Here is a 23,494-nt window from a genome sequence, read left to right as displayed (position 1 = left end):
AAAGTTATAATTTCATTAAATCCTGAGTTTTATCAAATGTACCTTAGGCAAAACATTTCAAAATTGACATATTAATTTATCTAAAGACCTTGCCTGAGTGTTAGAAAAGAAAAAAGTTGAAAAAGATAGGTTTTCGGTGCCAAAATGATGAACCGGTCAAGGCACTGGCCAACCGGCTCAACCAAGCAGGAAATCGGTCGACCGAATGCCTTTGTCTGGTCGAGGACCGATCGAGGAGTGTTAAAAACACACTTTCTCTCTTCTAGTTGCTTTCCCTTCCTGTTCGAGGTATCCTCTTTCCCGGTCGACCTCCAGTCGAGGCAACGATAACCTATCAAAACATTAAATGCTCCAATGACTAGTGAACCGGTCGACCCCCAACTCGACCGGTTAAGGCTGCTTTTTGTTTTTCTTAGCTCCTGAGGTTAGAAACCTATAAATTGAGAGCTCTACTTCATTTATAACATAGAGAACACTTGCATTCAATTGTCTACCCACTTGTTCTTGCCTTAAAAGCTCTCATTTCTTTCTTGGTGCATTAAATCTACATTTGCATATCCTTTAGTGCACCTTTGTGTTTCATCCTATCTTTTATTTGTATTTGAGCTATTATTGAGCTAGGTTGAGGGATTGATTCTTATAAAAAGTGAGTGTTAAAGCCTTCAAGTGAGTTGAATCTTGAAGATATTGTGTAAGAGCCCATTGGAGCCGGAATCCAAGTGTAAAGGAGATTGGAAACTTGGTTGAAGCTTCAAGTTAGTGGAACCCTCACTCGGTTAGAAGATTGAGGAGAGTGGACGTAAGCAAGGAAGTGTCGAACCACTATAAAATCTGAGTTTGCTTTCTCTAAACTCTACCTCTTTATTTTTGCTTCTGTTGTGCTTGAATTTGTTGTGTTGAAAAAGATTTTGAAAAACCCAATTCACCCCCCTCTTGAGTGTTTTTCTCATTTAAGTATAGCCTTTATTTTCTCAATTGGTATCAAAGCAAGACCTCTTGTTTAAGACTTAATCGTTTAAGAGGAAATGACTATTTCATCAAGCTCGTCTCAAACTGAAAATTTTACAAAACATAGAGCTCCATTTTTTACGGGAATCGACTATCCCTATTGGAAAACTAGAATGACTTGGTATTTACAATCAACCGATTTAGACGTATGGGATGTCATTGAAGATAACCCAACTTTTCCTACAAAACTAGTTGATGGAGTCTTGGTTCCAAAACCCAAGCAAGAATGGAATGAGCTTGATAGAACAAATTTTCAATTAAATGTTAAGACCGTTTTTACTTTGCAATGTGCTATGGATAGAAATGAATATAATAGAATATGTCAATGCAAATTGGCTACATAAATTTGGAGATTTCTTGAAATAACTCATGAAGGAACAAATCAAATAAAAGAGTCAAAAATAAATTTACTTGTTCATAGCTATGAATTGTTTTCGATGAAAGAAAATGAGACTACTGTTGAGATGATCACTAGGTTCACTGACATTGTTAATGGTCTTGAAGCTTTGGGAAAGACCTACAAGGAATCCGAAAAAATGATGAAGATATTGAGGTCACTCTCATCAAAATGACATACAAAGGTCACCACAATTCAAGAAGCAAAAGACTTGACCAAGCTACCTATGGAGGAGATCATAGGGTCATTAATGACATATGAGATCAATTTGGCAAAGAAGCTATAATAAGGTGAAGACAAAAAGAAGAAAAGCATAACTCTCAAAGCTACAACTAAGGAAGAAGAAAATGTTGAAGAAGATGATGATTTAGCTCTCATCACAAGAAAGCTCAATAAATGCATGAGGGGTGAAAGGTTTAGAAGAAAAAGGTTTACCTCTAGAAGAGACCTTTCTAAAAAGGAACCTTCATCTCATGGTGACAAGGAGAAATGGAAAGAGAAAAGAGATTTGGTGTATTTCAAATGCAAGAAACCGGGACACATTAAATATGATTATCCTCTCTACAAAAGTGAAGCCAAGAGAAGAATGAAGAAAGCAATGATGGCCACTTGGAGTGAAAGTGAAAAATCCTCTGAAAAAGAAAATGAGAAAGAAGTGGTAAACATGTGCTTCATGGCAATGGATGAACTTGATGAGGTAAACTCTAACTTTAGTGATGAAGATATGCATGTTGTTTTTGAGGAATTGTATGAGGATTTTGAAAAACTTAGTTTGAAAAATAATTCTCTTAAAAAGAAAATTCAAGAACTTGAAGAAGTAAAAGAAAAATTTTCAATTGTTGAAATTTCTAAAACTCATATTGAAAAAGAAAATGAGATTTTGAGAAAGAAAACTGGATGGTTGACCTCCTCTCTCTTAATATTTTCTTGTGGACAAAAATCTTTTGAAATGATTCTAGCTAGCCAAAAATGTGTTTTTGAAAAACAAGGGCTAGAATTCAAATCTTCAAAAAATCAAAAGTATTTTAAAAATTATTTTATAAAAGAATCCACAAGTGCAAGTCCTTCCACTACTTGCAACTTTTGTGGAAGATGACACATTAGTAGTACATGTTCTTTAAGAAATGGTTCTCAAAAGAATTCAAATGCAAAAACCAAAAAGGTTTGGATTGAAAAATCCAAGGTCACTAATTCTCAAGGACCCAAAAAGATATGGGTACCTAAATCAACTTGAGTTATATTTTGTAGGGTTCAAAGAAAGATAAGTGGTTTTTGGATAGTGGATGCTCAAGACACATGACCGGAGATGAATCCAAGTTTGCTTTCCTTATAAAGAGAAATTGAGGATATGTTACCTTTGGAGACAATGCAAAAGGAAAAATCATTGGTCAAGGCAACATCGGTAATGACACATCCTCTCTTATTGAAAGTTTTTATTAGTGGATGGTTTAAAACATAACCTTTTAAGCATTAGTCAACTTTGTGACAAAGGTTTTAAAGTGATTTTTGAAGCATCTTATTGCATCATCAAGGATATTCAAAATGAGAAAACCATTTTCATGGGCCATAGATGTGATAATGTTTATGCTATAAATATTTCAAAATATAATGGCCATGATAGATGATTTGCAAGCATGCATAATCAAAGTTGGTTGTGGCATAAGAGGTTGGGACATGCTAACATGGACCTCATTTCCCAACTCAAGAAAAATGAACTTGTTAGAGGCCTTCCCAAAATTAATTTTCAAAAAGACAGTTTGTGAAACTTGTCAAGTGGGAAAGCAAATCAAAAACTCTTTCAGAAACAAAAACTTCATTTCCACATCTAGGCCACTTGAGTTGTTGCATATGGATTTATTCGATCCCTCTAGGATACCAAGTCTTGGGGGAAAGTATTATGTTTATGTTATTGTGGATGACTTCTCTAGATATACATGGGTCTTGTTTTTAAGTCAAAAGAATGAAGCTTTTTATGAGTTTTCAGAGTTTTGCAATAAGATTCAAAATGAAAAGGGTTTTACAATCACTTGTATAAGAAGTGATCATAGGAAAGAATTTGAAAATATTGATTTTGAAGAATATTGCAATGAGTATAGTATTAACCACAATTTTTCGGCTCCTAAAACTCCTCAACAAAATGGGGTAGTTGAAAGGAAAAATAGAACTCTTCAAGAAATGGCAAGAACCATGCTAAATGAAAATAATTTACCAAAATATTTTTGGGCTGAAGCAGTTAACACTTTTTGTTATGTTTTAAATAGAATATTATTGAGGCCTATTCTTAAGAAAACTCTCTATGAGCTTTGGAAAAACGAGAAACCCAACATTAGCTATTTTAAAGTCTTTAGATGCAAATGTTTTATATTAAACACCAAAGACAATCTTGAAAATTTTGATGCAAAATCGGATGTTGGAATTTTACTTGGTTACCCAACTTCAAGTAAAGCTTTTAGAGTTTTTAACAAAAGAATCATGGTTGTAGAGGAGTCCATCTATGTTATTTTTTATGAATCTAACAATTATCTCCAAAAAAGAGAGAGTTTTGATGATGATTTAGGGTTGGAGACCTCCATGGGAAAATTGCAAATTGAAGATAGAAGGCATCAAGAAGAAATTTGAGAGGATCCCAAGAAAGAAGAATCACCATTGGCACTACCCCCTCCTCAACAAGAGCAAGGTGAATCAAGCCAAGACCTTCCTAAAGTTTGGAAGTTTGTCATCAACCACCCACAAGATCAAGTTATAGGTAATCCATCTAATAGGGTAAGAACTAGATCATTCCTTAGAAATATTTGCAATAATCTTGCTTTTATCTCTCAAATTGAGCCTAAAAATATAAATGATGTTTTAGTTTATGAAAATTGGATGATTGTCATGCAAGAAGAGTTAAATCAATTTGAAAAAAAGTGAAGTATGGGAATTAGTACCAAGACCTTCAAATCAAAGTGTTATTGGAACTAGATGGGTCTTTAGAAATAAAATGGATGAAAATGTCATAATTGTTAGAAATAAAGCAAGATTGGTAGCCCAAGGTTTTAATCAAGAAGAAATGATAGATTATGAAGAAACCTTTACCCCCGTAGCTAGGTTAGAAGCCATTAGGATGCTACTTGCCTTCCATGTTTTAAAGGCTTTGTTTTATATCAAATGGATGTAAAAAGTGCTTTTTTAAATGACTTTATAAATGAAGTATATGTTGAACAACCAGCCGGTTTTCAAAGTTTTAACTTTCTTAACCATGTTTTTAAACTTAAAAAGACACTTTATGGTTTGAAACAAGCACCTAGAGCATGGTATAAAAGATTGAGTAAATTTATTTTGAAAAAAGGTTTTAAAATGAGAAAAATTGACAAAACTCTTTTCATAAAGACCAAAGAAAAGGATATGCTCTTAGTTCAAATATATGTTGATGATATTATTTTTGGAGCTACTAATGTCTCTCTTTGTGAAGAATTTTCTAAGTGCATGCATAGTGAGTTTGAAATGAGCATGATGGGAGAACTCAACTTCTTCCTTGGACTTCAAATCAAGCAACTAAAAAAAGGAACCTTCATCAATCAAGCAAAGTATATAAGAGATTTTCTCAAAAAGTTCAACATGGAAGAAGCCAAAACAATGAAGACTCTAATGAGCTCATTCATCAAGGTTGATAAGGATGAGAAAGGTAAATCCATTGACTCAACTATGTATAGAGGCATGATAGGTTCTTTGCTATATTTGACCGCTAGTAGACCCGACATTATGTATAGTGTATGATTTGTGTGCTAGATTTCAATCTTGTCCTAAAGAATCTCACCTAAGTACTGTAAAACGAATTCTTAGATATTTGAAAGGGACAATGGACATAGGCTTATGGTATCCTAAGAGTAATAACTTTGAATTAATTGGATTCTCGAATGCCGATTTTTCCGGTTGTAGGGTTGAAAGAAAAAACACTAATGGCACTTGTCATTTCCTAGGACACTCACTTGTTTCATGGCATAGTAAGAAGCAAAATTCGATAGCCTTGTCAACTGTGAAAGCTGAATACATAGCAGTCGATTTATGTTATGCACAAATTCTTTGGATGAAACAAACACTTAGTGATTTTGATTTATCTTTTGAGCATGTTCCTATTAAATGTGATAACACTAGTGCCATAAATATTTCAAAAAATCTTGTGCAACACTCTAAGACTAAGCATATAGAGATTAACATCATTTACTTAGAGACCATGCACAAAAGAGTGACATTGCACTTGAATTTGTAAGCACAAAAGCTCAACTTGCCGACATTTTTACAAAACCTCTAAGTGAAGAACAATTTGTTGATATTAGAAGACAACTAGGGGTGATTTCTTTATGATCTAATGATTTCTTAATGAATTCTTGATGAATATACCTTCTGATTGCATGAATTTCATGTCATATGCATCATATAAACATATACTTAGATAAATAGTCAAAATTTTGACCCAAAAAAATTCCCTTGGCATTGGGCATTAAAAATTGGGGATTTCAACTGAAAAGAGCAGGAGGAGGATCACGAGATGAGAAAATGCACAAAAGTTGAAAAGTTGACCGTGTTGACCGTTGACCAAGCGGTCAACCGGATTAGGACCGGTCTACCGGTTCGTCGAGGCTATCGATTTAAATACCCTCCCGCACTTCATTTTCTCAACTGTTTCCTTTGGTTCTTCAAGGATTGTGTCGATTCAGCTGCCAATGAGTGATTTTTGGGGATTACAGTAGATTGAGGGTTTCGGATTGATTTTTAGAGGCTAGGGTTTTGGATTTGGGACAACTTTTCCTCTGTCCGCGAGTCACATCCAGCTTCAACACCTTTCTCGTGCACCTAGGGTTTCGGGTGTGTGTGCTTCTCTCTCTACCAGCCTCACCTCCTTCATTTTTGCTTTTCTGATGGCTCTTAGGAGAGAGACGGTTGTCTCTAGGGTACAGGGCAAGTGCCCAGCTAAGCTATCTCAACCTTCTCAAACGGAGACTCGCCGAAAGGCGAGGTTTGACACGACTCTCTTCAGCATCGTGGAGGATTATCATAGGTACAAGTAGAAGTTCGCTTAGAGGAAAGTAGTTCCAGGGAGAAGTATTAATTTCTCCCAACTGTAGCATTTTCGGGTTTGAGGGCCTCTTTAGTCGGATAGGTTGGCTACCAGTAGTGACGATTTTGGAGCCAATTTTCTCAACTCTGGTGCGTGCGTTCTATTTGAGGGCTACATATGGACTTGGTGGTCCGATTATTTCCACCGTTAGAGGTGTTGAGATTCAGCTGGACCTAGAGAGTATTTGTTGTATTTTAGATATTGCTCCAGTTAGACTCAGGGTTTATGAGTCCAAGGTTTGGCCCATTGTGCTGGGTTTTGAGCTTAGAGATGTCATTTAGAGAATGTGTGGTATTGCGAACGCCCAGGGGATAGGTAAACCATCGACCCATAGCTTGATCGTGAGCAGCAGAGTAGTACATCACATGATCTGCTCCATCCTATTGCCACGAGGCGGACACCGATATGAGGTCTCATACCTTGAAGCATTCATTGTGGACTTCATTCTGACGAGGAGATGGATTCACGTGGGATATTTGATGATGATGTACATGATCTCATGCTGCGAGAGCATGACCCGTGTACTCTCTTACGACTGTTTTCTCACTAGAGTGTTTAAGGATGTCGGGATCGATTTGAGCAGAAAGACAGATTTTAAGGCTCCTAACACTTACGATACATATGATGAGCAGTCTTTGGGGTGGATGAAATTTGAGAAGGCCCCCGATGGTTCTTGGATTAGGAGAGTAGAGAGAGCACTAGCATAGTCCTGGGGACAAGAACAGGTGCATCCTAGAGTAGATGAGGAAGCTGAGATATGAGAGATGGAGGGTGGAGTAGACCCTCAGAGAGGTTTTCAACAGAGAGAGCCCGAGCTTAACATTCCTCCACTTTAGTCCAAGAATGTTCACTTTGAGGCCATATTCCCTGAGTCGATGATGTTTGAGCCGGCTTACACAGTGGGACCATCTTCTCAGCTATCTTTCATTTAGCCTCCTCACATAGAGACATCACCTCATTAGGCACCTCACGCTCTTGATCATGCGCCTTGGATGGATCTGTCTGCTCAAATTAGCTCTCTCGACACTCACATGGAGGAGTTTGCAGTAGTCAGTGATACTCGATTTTACTATATGGAGGATCACATGGATCAGTATTAGACTGGTTTCACATCTCAGTTTGAGTATCTGCAGTAAAGATTTGAGCATATGGAGGATCACATGGATCAATAGTAGGCTGTGTTTGAGCATCTGCAGCATAGTATTGAGCACATTGAGAGTTGGCATGAGGAGATGATGGCTTACCTACGCTCTGTGTTTCCACCTCCACCTCCTTAGCCTTGATTTCATAGAGACCCCCTTCATTTATTTTTTATGTTGCCAAAAGGGGGAGAGATATTTAGGATTGGCTTATATCTAGGAGACTCACATGCATATCATTGTCATATCATTTGTTTGGATTGACTTATATGTTAATGTTTCGTGTACATGTGACTTTACTTATATATGATATGCTATATGTTTCATGACTTATCTTTGTTTCCTATTGAATATTTGCATGTCTTGATTATCTTTGTTTTAACATCATAAATTTTGATTGATTGATCCATGATTGGTCTGAAGGGGAGATTTTTTTTTTTCTCCTAGATAACCAAGGTTTGTTATCATAAAAAAATGGGGAGATTGTTAGCCCAAGGGTTCTCCTAATCAAGTTTTGATGATAACAAACCATGGTTAAGTGACTAATTGGTTTGAATTGTAAAGAATCTTAGGTATAAATTTGGAAATTCATCAAAGAACCAAATGGATATAAGATCGAGACATTTGGAAGACTTTTAATCATATGAAACAAATGTAAGATGAATGCATGGATGCACTTAGGTTTTACATATCTTTTCATGCATCTTTGGAAAACTCGATTTATTCTTTAAAGTTATAATTTCATTAAAACCCGAGTTTTATCAAATGTACCTTAGGCAAACATTTCAAAATTGACATATTAATTTACCTAAAGACCTTGCCTGAGTGTTAGAAAAGAAAATAGTTGAAAAAGATAGGTTTTCAAGGCTAAAAGGCTGAACCAGTCGAGACACTGGCCATATGGCTCAACCGGCCAGGGAACCGGTCGACTGGTTGCCCTTGTCCAATCGAGGTTCGGTCGAGGAGTGTTAAAAACACTCTCTCTCTTCCAATAACTCTCCTTCTCGGTAGAGGTATCCTCCTTCCCAATCGACCTCCAGTCGAGGTCTGGTCAAGGCAATGATAACCTGCCAAAGCATTAAATGTTCCAACGGCTAGTGAACCGGTCAACCCCTAGCTTGACCGGTTGAGGCTGCTTTTTGTTTTTCTTGGCTCCCAAGGTTAGAAACCTATAAATTGAGAGCTCCACTTCATTTATGACATAGAGAACACTTGCATTCAATTGTCTACCCACTTGTTCTTGCCTTAAAAGCTCTCATTTCTTTCTTGGTGCATTAAATCTACACTTGCATATCATTTTGTGCATCTTTGTGTTTCATCCTAGCTTTGATTTGTATTTAAGTTATCATTGAGCTAGGTTGAGGGATTCATTTTTGTAAAAAGTGAGCGTGAAAGGCTTCAAGTGAGTTGAATCTTGAAGATATTGTGTAAAAGCCTATTGGAGCCTAAATCCAAGTGTAAAGGAGATTGGAAACTTGGTTGAAGTTTCAATTTAGTGGAACCCTCACTCAGTTAGGAGATTGAGGAGAGTGGACGTAGGTAAGGAAGTGTCGAAGCACTATAAAATTTGAGTTTGCTTTCTCTAAACTCTATCTCTTTATTTTTGCTTCTATTGTGCTTGAATTTGTTATGTTGAAAAAGATTTTGAAAAACTCAATTCACCCCTCTCTTGGGTGTTTTTCTCATTTAAGTATAGCCTTTATTTTCTCAGTAACATTGCTTACAAGTGATCAATAACTCAACTTCTTCAGTCGGTTGGATTGTTGAACTTATGGTACATTCCTCATGACAATAACCTTGGCATGCACCACATTTGACAGCACTCCCAAGCAAAATGTCCAGTTGACATGAGGCACATGAGCACTTGTCCAAGTTATCACTCTTATGCATAAGATAGGAAAATATATCCCTACACGAAGCTTTTAGCTGCTATCTTTGTAACTTGGATAGAACATTTGAGGGCTGCTTATCTTATGGCAAAAACGTATGTACACTTTCTTCATACCCTTTAATCAAATACAAAGGAATATGCATTTCATAAAACCAGTACTTGTCATTTTCATCTTGGATTTGCTTAAATTCTATTATATTCTTCATGACACGGAAGGGAAGATGCTTTTGATTCCCAAAAGCAACCCCATATCTGATCTTGTTTTCAACAATTTTCTTATCACATATGAATGCGTTTCTAAAAGTAGAAGCTTCTGTTTCTGGATCTTTAACATCATGGATGTTCTGCTCAAGACGAACAAGATCACCCTATCTTATATAATGGTCAAGGTATCTGACCTGAAGAGCAAGCTATGACGCATTCTTACTCATTTTAACAACAGCTCTCCAAATGACTTGTCTGCTTCTTTTAGGAATCTCATAAACTTCAGCATACCAAATACCAAGGATCTTTCTAGAACCACCTTGATGAGCCATTTTTTTAACTACCGAGCGTGGCAAAATCCCTCTTTAGAATATATGTTTTGATAGTTTCCCTCCTCACCACCATCTGAAATCTTTGTCGAGGTAACTATCATCTGCAACTTCAGATACACCAGACAGTCTCTTACTACGTCTCCCAGGCCCACGTTTATGAGTTGACCCAATAGGAGATGTAGCACTTTAGGTCACAGAAGCTTCAACCAACCAATTATTCACCAGCTTAACCCAATCTCCAGAAAGAATAATAATGCAGATGTTTTCCTCAAGTTCAAGCAAGAAGGCCTTTATCACACTGTAGGTTGAAGTTTGTTCTACTCGTCTGCGACATTATTTTCTACAAGTTGCACTAAAAAATGGTCCAACTACTAGACCAGACAAACTTTCCTCCATGTATAAAATATATGTTGCGATACTAGGAAGATTCCCTTCTACATTTTTCAAAGGGCAAATTCTAGCAAGGATCTTCATGGCACCTTTAATGGCATTCAAGGCAGCGAAATTTAATAGACATCCTCTTTTGCTTGAAATAGAAGTCTTGCAATAAAGACACCAAAAGTATGGGAAAATAGCAAAAACAAAGCACAAAGGAAGATGGCAAGGTGATCCATCAACAACCACACTTCATGTCTTAATCAGTGGGTTTAAAAGTAGGTAAATAAAAAAATAACAAAATAAAATAAAATAAAATAAAAAGAACGAAAATCACAAAGATGTTAAATCTGCTTTTAAACACCAACATAGAAATGGCGAATTCAAAACTATAAAGAAATCCATGAAGCACCCAAAATCAAGAGTAACATGTGGCCTTTGATGGCCACTCCAATCATTCAAATCAATATCAATAATTGCAAATGGAATAAAAATAGAAAGGAACATGGATTTTTAAAATGAAGAACTTATCTTATGAAGACGCAGGCTGATGAATATCCTCTCAAGAATCCCAGGACCAATGAGCTCCTCCTTTATTTCTCTCTTCTTCTTTTAGACCTTTCTCTCTCTCTGTTCTGCTTCCTTCTCTGTTCCCATTTTCTCCTGTTCTTCCTCTCTCCCCCCAATTCTCCATGCGTGTCCCTCCAAAGTCCCCCTTGAAAACCTCCTCCAAGGAGAGTCCATTTTTCTTCAATGTCTGCAACCGTATTGATGTCTAGAATCTCTTGTGGCCTCCTTCTATGGTTGTGTGATGGTGAGCCTTAATGAATCTCTCATTTTTTTTTTTAGATGTCGGCTATGTCTATATGCCATGTCCATCGTGTGATTGCAACTTTTTAGAATCAAAATTTTCACCATATAAAAATGACTCTCGCCCATTGAGTGAGGACGCATGTGACAAATGCGGGTCCACAAAATGGAGACTCCACTGGGCATTTTGAGGATCAAGCTTGAACACTAGTTGAGGAAAATGTGGCGTTTAATTGGTTGATTATAGGGTACCTCATGTTTTTAGGCAATGTGATTTAGTTTTCTTACTTGATTGGTTTGCTATCTTAACATGTCTTTATACTTGTTTATCTTGCTTGATCACTTGATTGCTTGCTCACTTCAGCATGATTCACTCTCACATATACCTATCTGCTTGGTATAATTGTTTGTTGCATGAAAACCCTTATTCCTGCATGATTGTATGATTACATGATTGTTTGTCTCTATTTACTATCTCACTTTAGATCTTAGGTTTTTCGGATGCACCCATATCCTTCACCACGCACTTTAGATTATACCCTGAGTTTCTGCTAGGAATTCTTTAATCCACCCATTTTATCTTATAGAGCCACCTCAACCTTGTAGGTTAGCCTAGACCTAATTAAGATTTCATTCCTACACGTGGGTGCATCTGTGGACTTTCAGAGCTGCCTTGGTCACAATTGGGTTCAATTATCCTCTTCATAGTCTCCTTTTGGTGTGCTCAAAGATTGGTACATGTTTGAGTTTCAGTTGGGCCACCTTTCTGCCTTGTGATTAGTGCGTTTCCACCTCTTCTGAGCTTCCTTCATGTTATTTCTCTTTCCGTGCCTTTGTACCTTATAGGAGTGTTATTTGTTTTGGTTTGGATTCGACTTCTTAGATTAGAGTTGGAGATAGATTGATTAGGGTTTCAAAGTAGTCAAGTATGGATCCTCAGCATGACACAGTTGATCAACTTATAGTCACCATGACTTTATTCAGGAGGCAGTAGCAGGTTTGAGCCAAAGGATTGATGGACAGTGAGATAGATAACATCTAGTTCATGATGAGATATCATGTGATTCACTGCCTCCCACCCCCACCACCCAATTAGCCAGTGACATTGTTGAGAGTGATATCGTACATATGATGAGTTTAGTGGATTATGAGTCAAAGTTTATCATATGAGAGTTCTTATAAAGGATGTTAGTTTTTCTCTAAGATGGAAGATTTGATTGACATGGGTTTTCTTCATGATGAGCATGAGATGGACGTATTGGATATTTGGATAGTTAGCATAGATTAGCCAGAGATAGTTCACTCTCTTCATATGCTTAAGATCTTCATCGTTGAGAGTTCAGAAGAGATTCAGTTTATTTATGTTGGGGCATCCCACTTATGTTGATGATATGTTTGAGGATGATGTTAGCCCAATTATGGTCATGGAGATTCATCTATTCCAAGAGACCCTAAAGACTTACCTGGAGTACACCACATGTCATTAGAGAGTTGACCCTAGAGAGAACAACATGATTGATGTATCTATATGAAAATCAATTCTCAGACCCTACCAATGTGGATCAGCTAAAGAAGTATTACATTTGAGACCATGGTCGCAAGATGGGTGGCCATCATTTCGGTTAGCCTTACACTTTATCACCTCTATCCATATATTATACCATTGCTAGCCCATTGAGCCACGTGGTACGTTAAAGCCTTTTTTATTTCTTATAGCCTTGATTACCATTTCTACACTCGGGTTGGGGCCCTTTGATGTATATGCATGCTTTGCTAGGAAAGTCTCATGAGCTTTAGACTTATAGGTCTATCTTCTCATTCTTGTTACCTTTTCCTTATCACCTCATTTGTTCTACTTTACTATCATCACATTTTCATTTTTTTCTTGCTTTTATCATTATTTACTTCATCTTATCTATTATCTTCCTTGGGTTGATGATTCTTCACATCTTGGTGCAAAGAGGGCAGTCATATCACTCCATTCATCCTATCATTTGGCCTCGATTCGGAGATTTTAGTTTGAGAGGTTGTCTCATGGGATGGAGTTCATATATTCATTAGTGATTTAAGAGAGTTTGTTCATTCCTTATATTTTTCCCATTGAAGTTCGATTTATTGATGATCAAAGCATGCGCATTCAAAAAGAAAAACAAAAAGACAAAATAAAGAAAAAAAAACACAATGATATGTTTGTGTATGGTACTTTGCTCCGTTAGGCACTTATGTCACCTTTTGAGATCTATTTATTGGGTATATTTGTCATTGTAGATTCTTGTGAGATTTTTATATGAGTTTTCACTCCTTGAGCCACTCTTGTTATGCACTTGGAGTGTTGGGGGTTCATGTGAGAGGTTTGTGACCCCATTACTACAAGAATTTATGGATCCATCCGTGTGTTATGTCCCTAATGACTATTCATCATATTATTATGGAGGTTATGATGGAACTACAAATGAATGGGAAGACTATTCCAGATATATGAATCTAGAGGGAGTTGAGATACCTGTCGGAGTTTATGGGGATAATGGATCATTCATGTACCACCATGGATATGAATATGCACCTTATGGCCCATATCCACCAATCGGTTCCCTAATTCCAACTGTTGGACGTGATGGTCAGCTTTATGGGCCTTAGAACTACCAGTGTCCAACCCCATCCTTTCCAACAAAACCTACCACTTTGCACCCGGGCCCACACTTTGCATGGCCACCTTGACATGCAATCTCACTATCACATCTCATCCTTTTTAATTTTTCATATTTTGATATCAAAGTTTAATTTTCCAAAATTCCAATTCTCAAATTTAATTTTCAAAACTCTCATTCTCAAATAATTTTTCAAAATTCTAATTTCCAAATTTAATTTTTGAAACTTTCATTTTCAAATAATTTTCCAAAATTCCAATTTTCAAATTTAAATTCTCAAATAATTCTTAAAAATTCCAATTTTCAAATGTAATTATCAATAGTTCCATTTTCAAATAATTTTCCAAAATTCCAATTTTCAAATTTAATTTTTTTGAAAAATTCCATTCTCAAACAATTATTCAAAATTCCAATTTTCAAAACTTCCATTTTCAAATAATTTTCCAAAATCCCAATTTTAAATTTTAATTTTTAAGAAATTCAATTCTCAAATAATTTTTAAAAATTCCATTCTCAAACAATTCTTCAAAATTCCGATTTTCAAAACTTCCATTTTCGAATAATTTTCCAAAATTCCCATTTTCAAATTTAATTCTTAAGAAATTCGATTCTCAAATAATTGTTTAAAAATTCCATTCTCAAACAATTCTTCAAAATTCCAATTTTCAAAACTTCCATTTTCAAAATAATTTTTCAAAATTCTAATTTTCAAATTTAATTTTTAAGAAATTCAAGTCTCAAATAAATTTTTAAAAATTCCATTCTCAAATAATTCTTCAAAATTCCAATTTTCAAATAATTTTCCAAATTTCCAAATTCCAAATATAAATTTTAAGAAATTCAATTCTCAAATAATTTTTAAAAATTCCATTCTCAAACAATTCTTCAAAATTCTAATTTTCAAAACTTCAATTTTCAAATACTTTTCCAAAATTCTAATTTTCAAAACTCTCGTTTTCAAATAATTTTTTAAAATTCCAATTTTCAAATTTAATTTTCAAAACTCCCATTTTCAATTTTTTTTCTTTTAAAATTATTTTTTAAAAATTTAATTTTTAAGATTTCAATTTTCAAATAATTTTCAAAACTCTAGTTTTCTTTCAAATAATTTTAGTTTTACTCCAATTTTCAAACACTTTTAATTCTACAACTTTTCATCCTTTAATAGGGTTTTAGGTCAAAAAATTTCGTTTTTAATAAACTTGCTATCTTTCCCTTCAAGTAAACACGTTCACAATTTTTCTTTGATTTTCAAATAATCTTTTGTTTTTCTTGATTTTTAAATAAGCATGAATATGATTTTCATAATTCCAAATAATGGAATTTGTGGGATTAATTTATGCAAAATCAATCGGCCTTTGGTGAGGGCCCTACATATGAGATTTCTCTTTTGATTATCAATTGTTATGCTTAATAAATGTTACTTGATCTTTGTCTTGCTCTTTGATATGCATGTGATATATTTTGTATTCATTATTTTGCACTAACTTTGTTTCCTGATAGTGCTTTATTACCTGCTACCAAGGTACTCTCTCACTCTCATTTTGTTTATTTACTTGTTATCATGACTTGCTTTTGGTCTATGATCATTTTGGTATCCATTGATCTCCTAGTTAATTGTCATGTTTGCTTCACCTTATTTAGTAGAAACCCATTATAGGGCTTAAAGGGGTGCTACGGCTCACCATCGTACCTTCCCAATAGGTAACTTAACCCCCAGACTCGACTCAGTTTTTCACAAACCTGTTTTTCCAAATAAGGAATCACACTAAGGGTTTTTTTTTTTTTCTTATTTTGTTTTCCCTTAAAAATAAAAATAAAAAATAAATGGCAACTCCAAGTCTTTTCTAAAATCATATTTTCACCAAATAAATAAAAAGCGAGTCGCGTCATCAAGTGATAACGCATCGAGTGAAAATGAAGGGTCCACAAAGAGTAAATATATTAATTTGATAACTTAAAATAAATTTTAAGTTAATTTTACTAAATATCCTTAATACTTAAAATAAAAAATAAGTAATAAGTTTTAAGTTCATAACCTAAAAACAATTTAACTTAAAATTAGCTTATGTCATTAAATAATAAGTATTAATTTTTATCAAACACTCACTTAAGAATAATTTAACTTAAATTCAACTTAAGTCATTGAGTAATAAGCATTGAGTTTTATGAAACGTCCACTAAATCTTGTACAAGTTTATACGATTACCTTCTAATATGACATAATCTAAATTGACATATTTATGACTTAATTGACCTATTTATTCAAAATAAAATTTTAAATGAATCAAATATCGGTTAGGTCATAACTATAATAAAGTTAATCAACACCATTAAATAGATTAATTCATATCAAATTCATATTATTTAAGTTAACTTATTTATTAAACAAGATATGTAGATGAATACGAATTTAACCCAAATATGATTATACTCAATCCATACGAAAATGTATTGAATTCATGTTAAGAAAAGGCAAATACTTGTGATATTGGTTTACATTTATTTATTATTATTATTATTTCTTTTTTTTATCATATCAATACCCTTGTTAGGAATGAATTGGGTTTTAATTCTATACTTATGTTATGGGTCCCCTGATTTATTACTTAGGTATAAAATAATTAAACAGAATTATATTTATGTTATTAATTATTATTTTTACAAAACAAAAAGAGATAATAATTTTCGTATAAGCACAACTCACAGATATTTAAAAAAAAAAAAATCGGTGGAAGGGAAAATATGGTTTTAATCTCTATGGATAAAGACGTATGGGGATGCTTTGCTTTGCGTTTTTTCAAATTTTATAATTTTTATTTGAAATTTGAAGAGAAAAAAAAAATTAATTTCAAAACTCAAAAAAGAAAGCCCCTACTTAATTTGGAATCTTGATAAAATACTAATCTTAAGTCATTCATCCCTTTTAACCAAATATTTCATCCATATCAAAATTATAAACCTAATTCATATGCTTGTAAAATTATATATATATATATATATATATATATATATATATATATATATAATAATATTCTTTCAAATTTTAAAATTATAATACATATATTTTAAATAAATTAAAAAAAATAGAGAAAAAACTTATTGGTTATTTTTTTTTATTAATTTTGAAATCTATTTGGTATATTAAATATTTTGTTATTATGCCTACAAAATAATTTGTGATTTTTTTAATAAAATATATTTATCAGATTATCTATAATGTAATATATCATATTATTTTTAATAAAAATAAATAATTATTGAAATTGATTTGTAAATTTTTAAATTATAAGATTAATTTTAAGTCAATCTCTCTCTTTAATCCAAAGAAAATAAATTTTAAAATTTTTTAAACTTTTTCTCTCTCTCTCTCTCTAATCTAAAAACAAATAAAAAAATAAAACAACTTACAAAAATAAAATAAAATAAAATAACCAAGTGGCTATATAAGAAGCCATTATAGATATTTGTAGGATTGTTGAATTGTGATAAGTCAAACAAACTTTACTTCATTCATTTTAGGGAGAATTACCCTTTAAGGTAGGCTGGGGAAACATATGACCAAGAAGGGTGGGTATATATAATAATTCTTCTGAAGGATAGGGTGAAATTATGATAATTCTTTCAAAGACCTTATTTTGTTTAAATGCCAAGACTACCCTTAATAAGTGAAAAGCAATAGCAAAAAAAAAAAAAAATCTTTTTTAACCCAATTGCAGCTTGGCCCCACAGGGACTCATACCCATATGGGCTGTCAAAAATGTCGGAATGATGATCCCACCCAACACTGTCGTAGTTGGCACGTTTTGGATGATCCCACCGACCACAACCCCCGTCATGGGACCCTTAAACCAGCCACAACTCAGCCCAGATGGCTAAAGCTCCTGTGCAGAAATTTGCAGACCGCATCTCTAACTTCTTTGTTCCTTTGGTAAACATTAAAATGCCTTCTACTCTCATTGGTTTCCTTATGTTGGTATTGAAAAAGAAAAAAGAGAAAGAGGAAAAAACTCGAAATATTGAAGGAGGTTTTAAGAAAGAAATTACATTTTTTTGTGCAAAATGTTATTTGAATTTTTTTATATTATTTTGGTCATATTGAAGATGTGTTTTTATTTTTAATTTATTTTTCGGGTGGGTTGTTTGATATGATTATTATTGATTTCCATTGAAAAGGTTTGCACTTTAGTTTTGTTGTTGAGACTTGTTTGACATGACAAAAGAAAAAAATTTCTCAGTTGTTTCATGCTTGTTTGGAACCACTTTGTTTGGGTATTTATGAACATATTTGGATTTTCATTGAAAACTGAAAATTATAATCAATTGAAACATATTTTATATAATAAAGAACAATATTTGTTGTATATTAGACATGTATATGCCAAAAAACCCACAACTGCCCAGTTTCATAAGAAATTTGAAATTTTCAAAATTTTACCTTATCGTAATGTATCATAATGTTATTAATATTTATATTGTAATTGTAGTGTATTTTTATTGTACATTTATATTTTTATATAAAAAAAACCCACAACTGCCCAATTTCATAAGAAATTCGAAATTTTCGAAATTTTACCTTATCGTAATGTATCGTAATGTTATTGTATTTATATTGTAATTGTAGTGTATTTTTATTGTACATTTATATTTTTATATAAAAAAATTAATTTTATAGATTTTTTTTATACATCATTGGAGTACCATCAACAACTTCATGTATTGAAATTATAATAGTGTATTTTTGTTGTCTTTTTATAATTTTGGCTTTCAAGGATACTTTATGGTAGGAATACAACATGATAGCCTAGAATGCTAATTCAGTAAAAAACGAATTCAATATTTTGTCATTTTGGTATATTGTAATGTATCGTAATGTTAATATTTTTTCATTGTAACTATATTGCATTTGTATTGTACTTATACTTTATAATTGTCAGGAAAAAAAATATATTTCTCAATTGGTAAATAGACTTAAGAAATTCAGGGTAAATTGGTCTAATAAAAATGTTAGGCCTTCATAAGAATTATCAAATCTACCCACCCTTTTCAGTAATTTTTTTTTCCCAGCCTACCCTTAAGGATAATTCTCCCTTCATTTTAAAGTCATATTAAACTTTACTTCAACCTTTTCAATTTTTGGGTTTTGAGCATATCCTTTGAGTCCACTATAAGCTATTAGAAGCAGTAAAGAATCCTCCCCAAAAAAAATCATTTTTATTCAATGTTTTTTAGAGTGTGTTTTATAGTAATTTTTAAAACATTTTTAATATTTTTAATTTGCAAAAAATAAAAATATAAAGTATCTTTAATCTTTTTAATGTTTTTTACAAAATTCTAAATGTACTCTTAGTAGGCACAATCTTTTGTATATTTCTTCTTCCTTTTTTAACCTTTTTTTTCCATTTCTTTTCTTTCATATTTCAATAATGTCAACTAAAAGCTTCATGGTTATGCTATCTTCTTATCAATGATTAAATTTTCTGATTTTTTTTGGATAAATATCGTCAATATATCGAATATTGGTAATGCTTGATATTGAGCACCGGAAATTTTGGCAAAATATTAGTAATATCAACGATCGAAATATCGGAGATATATCGCCAATGATATAATGAATATATCAAGGACAAATATGTCGGATATATCGGTGATTTATCGAGGAAATATCGAGGATTTTTTTGAATTTTTTTTTTTAAATTTATCATTTATTTTTTATTTTAAATTTATATTATCTTTTTAATTTTAACTACTCTTTATATTTATCTCATTAATGTTATTTTAAAAAATTACTATCACTTCATTCTTAATTTTTTTATTTATCCGATTAATTTAAAATTAATTTGATGAGATAAATTATTAATAATTTTAATTATTTAAATAAATTAACGTTAATAGAAAAATTGTCTTTGTAATAAATTTTTAGAAATCAAATCTCAAATACAATATTTTATATAAATCAATTTAATTTTTTTATTTAAAATGTAATAAAATATGTTTTAATAAAAGTATTTTTTATTTTTAAAATAAATGAATATAAATATATTAAAAGAATTTAAGCTAATTTTTTTATAAAAAAATAATAAATATTATCTATAATCGGACTTATATCAATTACACTTACAAAATAATTTTAATATATATATATATATTCTTACTTATTTTATTATTATTATTTTTTTTTTTTGAGTTAATAACTTTCGTTTCATTGATATTCCTGTCAGACATCCTATAGTTCTTATAGTCTTATTGTTTTTATTTAGCGCATGACTAATAAAGGGTTTTGATATTCATTCAATTGAATGGGCCAAGACCAATACAAATTCCAGTAACAGATAAGCAATAAGATACATTTGGTCCTACAAAGAAAATGCATGCTTTCCATTAAAAATGAAAAAGGCAAGCTAAAAATATTACATGAACATTAATGGTTTCTGGGTTCCAACTACTTATGCTAAAACTTTCTGAATGAATTAGCAACGCACAAGTAAGGCATAATATAAAATAATATTTAACTTAGAGAAACGTATTTTCTGATCAAACTACTCCTCCCAACAGTAGTTCCAGTTCTTTTCCTGCGCTTTTCCAAGTTAGAGCCAAGTCGAGCAAAGCATGAAGATTCAACTTTTCTTGTTGGGTTCGAAGACATACTTGATGATTGACTCTTTGATTGACAAGAGTTCAGAGAATTCTTTCTTGAGCTTGGAAGCATCCAACTCATTATTACTCCTTGGTGCAACTATAACCTTGGCTTGTTCTTCCAAGTTGAAGTTCACCCATTCGAATCCAGGGTCTATGTAATCCCTGTACATCTCTAGGATTTCATTGTGGCTCACTACCCCTGGGTTGGTGAAATTCCATATTCCTCGACAGTTCCTCTTGGCCATCTCGATCGATATAGGTAGGAGCTCATCTAGTACTGTCATGCTGTTGGGGATGTTAACCACTTTGTTGTATCGAGCGATCTTTGTTATGAAGTTCCTGGGGTTGCTGAGGTCTGATGATATTGGCATCCGGACTCTAAGAGTGCATACATTCTCATACTCTCTTAGGAGCTCTTCCACCTGCACTTTTGCCAAGTTTTGTAATGAATATTTCTGAATTTCAATTCATAATAAGTCTCATACAATCTGGGATATCAAGGACACAATATACTCTCATTTTGGGGAACTGGGCAAGGAGAAAAACGTAAACTTTGAGCAGGTTTAGATAAGTAAATTAATTAAAATATGGAAATATTACCATGGCCTTGGTTTTGGAGTAGAAGGAACCTATGAAATTGGGCTTATCTTCTTCCTTGAATCCAACTCCTGACCCTTCTGGATGCTCCTCATCATACTCAAATATGCAGCCAGTTGCAAAATTCATCATCAAGAGACCCTGCTCCTTGCAGACATCTGCCAATGTTAAGGTACCCACCACATTAGTCCTTATGGTCTCAACCTTGTGAGATTCGCACCAGTCAACATTAGGCCTCCCAGTCACACCGGCAGCATTGAAAACATGGGTCGGCTGTACCCTCCTTATATCCTCCATGAGTGTTTTCCTATCTTGCAGTCTTCCTTTCCCGTACTCGAATTCGATTCCACCATCCTTGCAAAGTTTTCCCAACAGGCCCCCTATCCAACCAGTCCTCCCATATATCAAGAACTTCAAACCCGAACTCTTACTGCAGTCTTTGTCGCACCCATACTGCAAGAAACACTGGTCATCATTGGGAAAAGCTATCATTGAGATTCGAGGGTGGGGGTGAAGGGCTGCGCTAACATCACCCCACCAGCCAGGGTTTTTAGTATACCACTCCATTGTCCTCCTCACCCCTTCCTCCCATGGAGTTCTTTCCTCCCATCCAAGCTTCTTGAGCTTTTGGTCATCCAAGAAGTATCTCTTGTCATTAAAAGGCCTGTCATGGACAAAATTTATAGCCTGTTTCGAATCCAACCGAAACAGCTTGCAAATGTCCTCAGCCACATCTAGAACACTCCTCTCCTTCTTGGTGCCGATATTGTACACATGCCCAATCACCCCTTTATGCAGCACTACTTCAAATGCCTCTGCAACATCTTCACAATACAGATAGCTTCTGACATTTGATCCATCGCCATGAATAGGCAACTGCTCCCCTTTCATGGCCAGAAGAATGAACTTGGGGATAAGTTTTTCTGGGAATTGGTTGGGGCCATAGACATTGTTCCCTCGTGTTGTGATTGTTGGGAGGCCATAAGAGCGGTGGTAGGCCATGACCAGCATTTCAGCTCCAGCCTTGGTAGCAGAATAAGGATTAGTCGGAAGGAGCTGAGAAGCCTCAGGGTTTCCAATGTCAGTATCCAAGTCAGTCTCCCCATAAACTTCATCAGTACTGACATGGATGAATCTCTTGATTCGCTTAGTGACCTTGCAGGCTTCAAGGAGCACATGGGTGCCATAGATATTATTATTAGTGAATTCAAACGAGTTCCCAAATGAATTATCCACATGGGTTTGGGCAGCAAAGTGCATTATAGTGTCAATATCCTCCGCAACCAAGAGATGGTTAACAAGATCAGCACACACAATATCGCCCTTAACAAACTTGAAGTTTGAGGATGAGCGCGAGGGTCCCAGATTCTTGACATTGGAGCAGTAATCAAGCTTGTCAAGGGCCACAATCCTGTAGTCTGGATGGTTCTTGACCAGACGATTAGTGACATGGGAAGCGATGAAACCAGCAGCGCCAGTTATAAGAATGTTTCTCGGAACATATGGAGCAGGTCCAGACGACATCCTTCTTTTTTGTCTTCGCTCCTTCAATATGGTCATGAAATTAGTGAAGGCAAACAAACAAGTATACAGTATACAAGACGATTTAAAGAAGAGGAAAAAAAAGAACAAGATGACATCAAGGTATATCAATCTTCTACAGTCATGCATTATATTGATTGTTTTTCATGTATACGATTACGAAATCAAATCAGACCATCACCTCATACAAATTAAACATGCAAGCAACGTCCTATCTTTAATTAATCATACCCTGAAATCCTGAAATGACAATATGGATGCAACTAAACAGATTCATATATTCCTAAGATTTTCCAAATCTCAGAAAATAACAGAAAAGATTGATTTCAAATTCTTCAAGAATTCCATGAGATGTTCGGAAAAACCCATACAGAAATTCTGAGAAAGTTAGAATACTGAGAGTGAGGGAGAAGTGATCTTACAGGATGTGGTGTGGTGTTGCAGGAGTGCAAAACAGAAATTCCGAAAGGAGCAGAACAAAAATTGGAATTGAGGTTGAAAACAGTAAGATGCTGAAAGTTCGTAGGTAGTTCCTAATTTAGAGGGGCTCTGACTCCTTTTTAGGCTAATGCATGCGTTAAGAATTAGTATTCCTGGGATGACGGGAACAAAAATTAAAATTAATTTGAATTAATCTTAATATTTAATTTTAAAAACGTTAGAAAATGTCTATTAAATGTTTATCTTCTTAATTTTTTAATTATTAATTTGGAATTAAGATAATATTTTTTATGTGATAATTATGAATTATAGGAAAAGTATTCAATGATGAGACAATTATATTCTAGGCTTATTCTATTGGCATAATAAGTGG

At 33.8% G+C, this 23,494-nt stretch overlaps 1 protein-coding gene across 4 annotated transcripts; it reads right to left on the bottom strand.

Moving 5' to 3' along the window:
- Window positions 1-20,222: 20,222 nt before the first annotated feature.
- On the bottom strand, window positions 20,223-23,192 carry LOC117912508 (trifunctional UDP-glucose 4,6-dehydratase/UDP-4-keto-6-deoxy-D-glucose 3,5-epimerase/UDP-4-keto-L-rhamnose-reductase RHM1-like). Of its 4 annotated transcripts, none has more exons than XM_034827105.1 (3): window positions 23,103-23,183; window positions 21,142-22,675; window positions 20,223-20,963 (listed from the first exon to the last, which is right to left on the bottom strand). In XM_034827105.1, the coding sequence occupies exons 2-3, from the start codon at window positions 22,660-22,662 to the stop codon at window positions 20,520-20,522; spliced, it is 1,965 nt and encodes a 654-aa protein (XP_034682996.1). In that variant the 5' UTR covers window positions 22,663-22,675; window positions 23,103-23,183; the 3' UTR covers window positions 20,223-20,519. The 4 variants fall into 4 exon arrangements, with proteins under 4 accessions (XP_034682996.1, XP_034682995.1, XP_034682994.1 ...); XM_034827104.1 differs by lacking the exon at window positions 23,103-23,183 and adding an exon at window positions 23,052-23,072 and having other exon boundaries at window positions 21,142-22,683; XM_034827103.1 differs by lacking the exon at window positions 23,103-23,183 and adding an exon at window positions 22,912-23,029 and having other exon boundaries at window positions 21,142-22,683.
- Between the last annotated feature and the right edge of the window lie 302 nt (window positions 23,193-23,494).

The sequence above is a fragment of the Vitis riparia genome, chromosome 4, assembly GCF_004353265.1.
Source record: "Vitis riparia cultivar Riparia Gloire de Montpellier isolate 1030 chromosome 4, EGFV_Vit.rip_1.0, whole genome shotgun sequence".
Taxonomy (NCBI): domain Eukaryota; kingdom Viridiplantae; phylum Streptophyta; class Magnoliopsida; order Vitales; family Vitaceae; genus Vitis; species Vitis riparia.
Note: the sequence above shows the minus strand (reverse complement) of the source record. Positions and strands in the feature narration are given on the sequence as shown.